This window comes from Camelus bactrianus, chromosome 3 (genome assembly GCF_048773025.1).
Source record: "Camelus bactrianus isolate YW-2024 breed Bactrian camel chromosome 3, ASM4877302v1, whole genome shotgun sequence".
NCBI classification, from domain to species: Eukaryota; Metazoa; Chordata; class Mammalia; order Artiodactyla; family Camelidae; genus Camelus; species Camelus bactrianus.
Window position 1 is genome coordinate 98153018 of NC_133541.1, and position 9625 is coordinate 98162642.

The following is a 9625-nucleotide window of genomic DNA, read 5'->3' on the forward strand; positions in this document are numbered from 1 at the left end:
CTGCAGAGGGCCAATCCTAGCAGAGCGCTTCACAGCCTGCAGCCAGTTTTTTTTTGTTTTTGTTGTTTTATTTAAGACCAAGAAAGGGAACCAGCCACAGACATTTTTATTCCCCTTGCGTATATTAAAGCAGTAGACGTTTTCTAACATCTTACTCATAATTTATCTTATTTCATCCTCTTAGCCATTCTAAGGACACTTCAATTGTCTCTACTTTATAAACGATGAGACAAATCATAGATACTCTCCCCTTATCCTATCCCAGCCCCTTTCCGACAGTGTATGTAAGAAAACCCATGTCAAATACTTTCCTTATTTCACCAGATAATGCTATCCCCTCTATTCCTAGCTTCTGTAATTAAAAAGCAATATTTTGACTTGTGAAATAACATTTATTTAAAGAGCAATAACAAGAGGTTTAATCTATTTACCTCTAAATTAAGCCTATGGAACAAAGATGTGAGCAACATTCACAGCATACCCCCAAATCTCAGCTTTTCCTGTTTTCTTTAAATTATGTCTACAGGCACCTTTGACTCTTTGGTTGTTAGTTAAGGCATTATTCTTACTAGAAAAGACAACAGAGAAGTGGTAAACAAGTACTGGATCTTCTCTAGGGTCAGAGTCTCGATGAGAGGTCCAAATTCCAGAAAAGTTCAGAGTAGCAGCTCCAAGTTAACAAAACAGGTTTTCTATCATCCATGGCGTTGGCTGGTTCTCATTCCAAACTAGTTAAGTCTCTTCTTTTGTCTAACCAAATACTCAGCACCTACAGGGTCAAAGCAGACAGCAAGCTATGAATCTTTATGTAGGTTTGAATACAATTTTATTTTTCTCCACACAGATTTAACTATGCTTTTTTCTTTAAAGTAACATGTTCAGAAAAGAAACCTTCAAATGTCTCCTTCTAGCTATCATGCCTTATCTCCTATAGATGGGACAATGTGAACACACATTAATACCAACGGCTATAGCAACTAAAAAATGGACAGTAACTCCAGCCTTGGTTTGCATATTTAGCCCTCTGACTTGAGGCTCTGGAAGCAGGTGTTCCCATTACTTATCTATCCCAGTTCTCTTAAGAGCTCTTCACTGTGGCTTGCCTTCCTAGGCTATTTTATATCTCTATCTATTAAAGCTGGTCACAGGGAGCTCCGGGTTTTCCAAACCAGCCAGTACAATGTCAGTCCCTCAGGACTTTGAATCGTCTTCTAAACATAAACTCTGGGAACACAAGATCCCTTCAAAATCACCCTTATTCTTACAGACTTTCTAAAATCAGATTCCAGAGACCACACTCCTTTTTCTTGCAGCTCTCTACCTACAGTACCTGAATCTGCTCCAAGACTTCTCGCTGCATCTCCACAGCCATATGGTACACATGATGATCAGAGTCATTGTACATCACAGCATTTTGGAACATCAGCATCAGGTCCCGCTGGAACTGAGCCATGGTGCGAATCCGTCCCTTAGACAGATTCCTTTTCAGGCTAGTTAAGTCCATGGGTCTACAGGTGGCCAAGAGAAACCAAATGAAATCAAACATTCATGTGGAACATGTGGTGACTTAACATGCTCTCTTGGAGAACTAACCAGCTCTTAATGAAAACAATAGTAAAGATAACAATCCCCATCAAATAATAAAAAAGCAACAAACAGCAGCTAACGTAGGACTGCTTACAATATGCCAAGTGCTATGCTAGATACTTTCTATATTAACTCACTTGACCCTCTCAATAAACCTATGTGGTAGGTACCATTATCACAATTGGTAATGAGGAAACTGAGATCTAAAGAAGTTAAGTACTTGCCCAAAGTCACACAGCTTGGATTCCAATTCAGAGGCAGCCTGACTCCAGAGCCCACAGGTCTAGTCACTACACTTTACAATTGGAGGTATCAAAGTTGTAGAGTTCCAATGATCAGTTTATCACATGGTAGTTACAGACTGATTGTTTACAATGTGTAGTCATATACCAGGTACCAACTTCTTTTACTGTATAATCAAAAGCTCAAGAGTTTTTTCGTCTTTCATGGAGATGAAAAGTGAGAATCAAGTGAATAATAAGATAAATAATTATATTATGAGACACAGAGAGTGGGTATATAAGAGAAGGCATAGCAGTGCAGAAAGAGAACTGAACTGGAAGAAGCTGGGGTATAGTTCTAGCTCTGCTATTCACTGTTAATCGCAAACAAGTCATGACCACCTCTGAGTCTTAGTTTCTTCATCTACAGAATTAAGAAATCTAGCTCCAAAGGTCCTTTTCTGATCTTTTATGCACTATTAACATACTCGTTTATAACAGTATTTTAGGTTCTGAACTATGCTGTAAAAATCCAAAATACTGCCATCAACCAATGTTTGTAAAATCCATTTGGATTACCATCTTCACCTTAGCATACCTATAACTGCCTGAGTGAATACTTTTAAAGTTTTGTTCCAAATTAACAGTGTCAAAAACTACCAAAGACTAATGTAAGATTATAATAAATGGATCATACTACTTAAAAGTCAATACTGAAAAAAAAGAAAAAGCCTCTTTATCCTTTTGTTCTTTGTATTCTCAAATGAGGACTGAGCTTATCCTAACTTTACAATCTTGTTCAGCCGTAAAATATATCTTAAGCTTAAGTAATATAAATGAAATAAAGAAATAATCTAGTAGGTGGGAAATAAAAGTATGAAAAGACAGATATAAAAGCAACCAACCTTTCTTGACCCCTTTTCCACTGACCTTTTCACCACATCCTTGTATCCAGGGGCCTGCCTTTCTGACACAGGCTTCAGAAATGGACTACTGAACCTGTTCAGGGACAAACCCAGAGAGGATGAAGAAACCCTGGAGAGTCACTCTAAATGAGAAGACTCGCTGTGAATGCCAAGAGTGGCTTGGAGTCCCACCTGTGACTGGCAATCATCTTCCATACTGGCAGGAGAGTCTTCTTAAATAGCAAATGATCCTGAACAGGGTCACTATGGCTTAGATCAGACCTATAGGATAAAACAAGACAGAAAAGAAACAGTAACTTCATAAATGGTATTCGACCCACTCCTCCCAGGTAGGTAATGAGGTTTCCTCAACCCACAATGCTCCTAGTTAACACCTGGAGGATAACACCATAGGAATAAAAACATACTTAATGCTTCCATAAGAAACCCCAGACTCTATAAATATTCTCTTCACCATTACCCAACGAAGTGGTTACATTCTTATAAAGTATTCTACAAACCGAGATTGCCTATGCCTTTTGGAATCTTCCTGATTTATTCTCCAGCATCTATGACTCTAAAGAACTGGTCTATGAAAGTAGTCTTTCACTGATGTTTCCCAAGTGCCTGGCACATAGCAGGTGCTCAAATAAGTATCTGATAAATGAATCTGGTCCTGTTTTTATGCAGAAATATGCCACATTAAGAAGTATCTCTCAAAGAATATGAAAACAAATATATGTATGTTCATGTATGACTGAAGCATTGTGCTGTACATCAAAAATTGACACACTGTAAATTGACTGTATTTCAATAAAACGTATACACACACACACACATATACAGTTGGTACCTCTCCTCTATTTCCAGAGAAAAAATACTTGGTTTCACATCCCAAGGAATTCTTTCATTTCATCTGAATACTATACAATTTAAATATTCTCCTTTTCATTCTCCTTAGTAATCTTTAAAATACCTAAGAAAAATTCATTTCTCCTCATGGCCCTTCCTTTCCTGGGCCAAACTGCTTAATTTATTTAGGTTTTCTTTAGAGGTGCAACTGCTTAATGTTTTATTTCATTTTATAATTTTCCTAGTTGGCAAATTTTCTGTTTACTCCAAAGTTAAAGATCATGTTCCACTTCCCACTTTACACACTGCATTATTATCTCTAAACAGGTTCTCTTCACACCTGAGGTTTTACACCCTCATTTTGCTTTATGTACCATATTGTGTGCATCCATTTGAGCATCTTTCTCCAATCTGAGCAATGCCATGTTACCATTCATTTTCATGATGCAATTTCTCACCTGTATCTAAATTACATATCACAAAAATCAATTTATCCTTAAGCCCAGAGCCCTATCAGAACAAAGCATTTAAAGCCCCACACAAACCTCTTCCTTTGTTTCTGTTCAGTCAGTCAGAATAAACAATACTCCTTTGTACTGATGCAACTTTATTCATACATCCACGCAACAGATATTCAGTAAGTTTCCATTAAGTGAAAGTTACTGTGATAGGTTCTATAACCTCAAAATCAATCACCTTTGCAATATTTTATGAAACAATATTTATTGCCACCTATTTGGAAATGTATGCTAAGCAATTACAAGTAAAAGTACGAGAGTGGAAAGGACTTGCAGACTTAGAGTACTACTCCAAAAGCTTTACTTAACTCCTAGAAGTCAGTACAGACTCAGGGAGAAGCCAGAAAAGAGGAGCCTAAGGAATGTCTATCTTTCAAAGTAGTTTTAAGCTTCTCTGATGATAACACAAGAACTCAGCTATCAATCTCCCCTTAAGCTAGCTAACCAGGCAGACTCAATTACTAATATCTATTGCTTTCTAACAAAGCTTTCATGTTTAATGTAAATTCTAAGATAAGAGTGTGGAGTTTGCCATTCAAGATGCTGAAATGTCTTGAGATAAAACGTCCCAGATTAGAAATTTCCTGTTTTGGGGATAATCATCATATGCCATCTGCTAATACTTAGAAAAAGAGCTACAGAAAAGCAAAGGAAGCAATTTCTTCAGCAAGCTAGTTTTTAAGCTGTATTCTATTTGTGAAACAAAAATCTGAGATCTGCTCTTTAAAAAATGTATATCTTAAACAAAAGAAGGCTAAAATAATGACTGGTTTGCCTTCCCTCAGATAATGGTGGATTGGGATGTAGTAAAGAAAAAGAAAGGGAAAAAAAAAAAGTTTGTGTTATCTTCTCTCAATAGATAGCTACAAGAGCAAGCCCAGAAAAGGAACTATTTATTACCATAATAAAAATAACTGTTTTTCTGATTTAAAAAGAAGTTCACTTTACCGAAAAAAAAATTAAGATTCTGAAGTATGCCCTTTGGCTCCATTATTATTTATTTAAAAAAAAAAGACAATTATACAAGCAATTTCCCAAGATTTGTGAAAAAGGAACAAGAGCACTAACTTCAAAATAATTTTTAATTTCAAGTTAATTGATGTTTTCGTGTTTTTAAAAATATAGTTGGTATAATATTAGACTTGAAGGACAATCTGACTCAGCCATGTTTCCTGAATAAATATAGTAATTAGAAGGGTTACTTATGAGATTCTTAATGTTTGTGAAACAGAAATAGATTTCTATTTATAGAATAAAATTTATATTTAATTCTATTTCTAGTATTCAAACTCTTTCTTTTTTTTTCAATTACAAAAGTAATTTTGTAAGTTCATGGCAAGAAATTCAAATAGGCATAAAGAGAAGTGAAAGTATGAGTCCTAACAATCTTGGATAAAAATCTCTACTTACAGCTTTGAGGAGGTAGCATGGCTGAAAAGGATATTCACCAGAGGAGTCTCCTGGATGTGGAAGCCATCATCACATTCACCTGAAGAACACTGGTCTTCCATCTCAGACACATATCCTTCACCCTGGTCCTCCTCTTTGGATTCTTGCTGAACCTCCCCCTGGGAATGCCAGGAAACAAAGGAAAGTTTAGAAAGAGATTTACCATCCTGAAAGTAATTTTTCTTGCATGGGATAAATGAAGGCTGACCTTCAGATGAGAAGAGGCCTATTACACAAAGTTGTAGAAGAAATTAGAGAAAGGTGACAACGAGACCTAAGGCAATGAATTCTTAAGAGAACTTTGATGACTCTGTACCCCCAAGAAAAAATGAAAAAGCAATACACTCAATTTTAGATAGACACTGTTGCCTTTTAAAACTGTCATTATTACTTGTGGTCCTGGAGCTAACTAGTCTAACTGGTCAGATAGTATTAATGACATTCTGAATGTTACTGATTGTTTACTATAAGCCATGAAGTACACTAAGTGCTTTACATGAATTGTCTCATTTAAACCTTACAGCACACCTATAAGGTAGAGCACTTTTATTTCACTTCAGCAGAGAAAACTGAGGTTCTAAAATGATCTCTAACATGTCTAAGCTTACACAGCTAACTGGTGCTAAAACCAGGATTTAGACCAGGTAAGCTGAATTCCCTGGAGTTCGCTTATGTGCTTTAACCACTCGGTTCTGCCTCTTGGTGTACAGGACCAATCAGACAGTTGGTTTAAGTTACTCACCACTTACCTCTTCACTCCCTGTGGGTTGTTCCTGAAGTACCCAAATATCAGAAGGAGCTGGAGCCACTTCTGGCCTTCCATTTTCTTCCAGTGATGACTTCTCAGCTACCAAGAGGTCTACCTTGGCTGAAAGCTCTTCGGGCTCTCTGCAGGGCTCCTCTTCTCCTTCAATAACTTCAATTTCCCTTGCCTCTTGCTGTGTGGTACCAGATGGAGGGCAGCAGCCTTCACCTGATTCTTTGCTGCTAATGCACAGTGGCTCCATTAAATAAGCTACCTGCAATCACAGTTTACTGTTAGAGGCATAAGAACACCAATGGAAACGATCATCTACATATTAATAATGCCACATCATTTATACCACCACAAGTCTGAGATGGCAAATTGATTTGATTCATCCAGTCATTTAAAATTTATCAAATATCTTATATACATAGGCACTGGGCTAGTTGGTAGGAATCCAAAAGAAAACAAGATAGATATGATTCTTGCCTTAAGGAGCTTATGTTCTAATTTTTCATCTCAAATATCAACTCTCATTAACTGATAATGTCTAAAAAACTGCTGAAAATTTTGTCTGCCACAGACAATGCAGATAGAATTGGAAATATCTGAATTGGATTCTTACTGATCTTGACCTAAGTTCTCCTGAATGTGTATAGTTGCCACATAAATATAAACTCTGTCCAATTCTGTTTATTTCTGGTCCTCAGCCCTTAGCCAGGGTGATAAACACACCACAAAATGCCTCTTGGAAGTCTCAACATTATAAGCTTCAAGGAATGTTTGGGCAAGTGTCACCTCCTGTGACTCTGAAAGAACGAAATGCATGAATATTCAAAGTAGTCCTACACATAGGAATTCCAATTCCTGTGACTCAGACCTATGCCTGGGATCTTAGAACATTCCGTTAAAAAGCACATATATGATGCACGTTTTGTATCAGCCCCAAGTTCTGGAGACACAGCAATGGACTCAGTTCCTGCCAATGTAGAGCTTGTATTTTAGTAAACAACATTAAAAGTGGTAGAAATACGTGTGGGTAAGCATTCTCTTAGGAGGTTGAGACTCTCCCATCTTTAAAGATGGTTCCCCATTACCTCAGAGAAAAAGTGCAGGAGGTTCTGGTGGCTGACTTGCTCTGCCTCTTCCTGAGATTCCTCACTGCCTCCGTCCCCCACAAGCAGCTCACTAGATTCTCTCCCGGGGCTGCTTTCCTCTAGTTCTTCAGCCCCTGGCTCCTCAGTTTCCCTCCAGCTGCCCACATCAAGATCCAGACTGGAGTCCCATGAGCTGAAGAGGGACCTGCAGTCGTTGCTCAATTCAGAGTCACTGGGATAGTCTTGTTCAGAATCCAACCAAACCCATTCATGCCCCATCTGTAAATACACAGAAAAAAATGCAGTAAATTTACTCAAATCAATATTCCTAAGGCATTTCCATTTCCCAATTTCAGAAGAAAGATAAGGGGTTAGAAATTTCTACTCATCACTTAGAAGAGTAAAAGCTAGCTGAAGGGAGATATCGAGAGACAGTGATCTGTCACTTGGAATAAAGTTAAAGCCCTATGTCAAACAGTATAGTAGAAATATTACCCAATAATTATTTGTTCATGGATTTCCTCATTCTCCAAAAGAAAAAACCGGAGGATCATAGCTAACAACTGAACTCCTCTATCCCAAATAACTCTTAAACTCAACTGCAAGGCAATAAATTTGAGGGACAAGGGATATTCTCCTTAGCATACAGTTTTAACCTATCAACCATTAAATCCTCAAAGCGTACTTTAAGATTACCTGTGGTATCCTTCTGGTCATATGCAACTCTCAATGCTCAGAATAACTTGCAGTATCAGGTTTTTAAAATATCTTCCCTTGCTTTCGTAACACTACACTTTCCTGGTTTTCTGATCCCTTTGTTCTCTCCCTTTTACAACTTTCAATAAATCTGTCTTCTATGTTCTTGTTTGGTCCTCTGCTTCTTTAATACGTCCTTTAAAAAATGTAGATACTTTGACATTTCAACTTTGATCTCCATTAAGGAGGCTTCCAAATCTCTCCATCTTTACTTTTTATATGCATTCTAGTCTCATTTCTCCATGTACCCAAAGATCAGTTCCTTTTAGATGCCCTATCATCTGCTTCAATTCAACACCTCTAAAACTATTATCACTCTTCTTCCTGAATATCTCCCCATTTGCTCTTCCTAAATTCCTTATGTCCATCATCAACACTACTTTCTTAATCCTGTTTTGACTCTTTCCTCTCTGGTATTCAGTAAGCAAGTCCACTTTCCAGTTTTCTTCCACAATAATTTTTCTCAACGCCTATCCTCTGTTCTTGAATAAATGTGATGGCCTTCTGGTCAGTTTCTCTATTTTTAATTCAATCTGTTCTGAAAAGTATAGTCTCCTGATTCAAGGCTTTACCATAGCTACCACCTCAAATACAAATTTCTCAATCTGCCACTCAAAGTCCTCCATAAAATCAGTCCTATTTTGTCCCCTTAGACCAGTACCAGTATTTCACTATTTGTTAATATGATCCCTATTCTAATTACATTTGTCTCATTTCCCCCACCAGAGATGCCTATACCTTAACTTGGCTTGCTAAGCTTGTAAATCAACTTCTCTACCAACACGAAAACTATATCCTTTAATGAGCCTCCTCCTCCACAAACTTCTCCAACTTTTAGGGCTCCATTGCTTGTATCACATGCATGCTTGCGGACTGCTTTAGAAGTATACTGTAATTATATTTAATTTTCTAATTCTTAGATTGATTGAACTTTCTTATCACCTCACAAAGACTTCTACTTCCTTAGCATCCTAACAAGCTTTAGTTTTAAGCCAAAAAGATCTGCGACTTCTAATCATATCTAATCATAAAGTTCCGTATCTTTCTCAAGAAGGCTTGAAATACTAGACAATATCCTATTAATTGCTTTGTAATAAAATGCTCGTACTGGTTCATTTCACTGATTTAATTTTTACTTAGAAGTTGAAATAAACCCAGGTGATAAATTTGGTAAGTCTAAATTTGAGTTTAGCCTTCAAACAGCAATGTCATGAATTCTGAAATATATAAGAACTCTACACATAGAAACAGATAGGAAGGAGACAGTAATAAACTATTCTAGAAATACCATCTGCAAAGACAGTAACAAAGATGTTACCTATATCCATGCTCTGATCTTTAAGCAATGCCATGAACAGACTCTGAAAACCTTAAGCCTTCCCAAACAGTCAAGAAAAACTGAGTAAGACAATCCTTATCACAATGCAACACTTTAAAACATTAATTATAAACTCAATCTTGGTTACTTACCTTTTCTGAGCTGTTGTAGAACAGT

General features: G+C 37.1%; 1 protein-coding gene across 1 annotated transcript; it reads right to left on the bottom strand.

Moving 5' to 3' along the window:
• Positions 1–69: 69 nt before the first annotated feature.
• LOC123613234 (bromodomain-containing protein 8) lies at positions 70–9594 on the bottom strand. Its single transcript, XM_045507771.2, has 7 exons — positions 7375–9594; positions 6282–6551; positions 5494–5651; positions 2906–2995; positions 2739–2807; positions 1331–1508; positions 70–769 (listed from the first exon to the last, which is right to left on the bottom strand). The coding sequence occupies exons 1-7, from the start codon at positions 7651–7653 to the stop codon at positions 719–721; spliced, it is 1095 nt and encodes a 364-aa protein (XP_045363727.1). The 5' UTR covers positions 7654–9594; the 3' UTR covers positions 70–718.
• Positions 9595–9625: the final 31 nt, after the last annotated feature.

Coding starts and splice junctions, on each gene's coding strand:
- LOC123613234 (XM_045507771.2), bottom strand. CDS start 7,653: ATGGGGCATGAATGGGTTTGGTTGGATTCTGAACAAGACTATCCCAGT. Junction 2,996..5,493: donor CATGCTACCTCCTCAAAGCT/GTAAGTAGAGAT, acceptor TTTATCCTATAG/GTCTGATCTAAGCCATAGTG. Junction 770..1,330: donor AAGTCTTGGAGCAGATTCAG/GTACTGTAGGTA, acceptor TTGACCCTGTAG/GTGCTGAGTATTTGGTTAGA.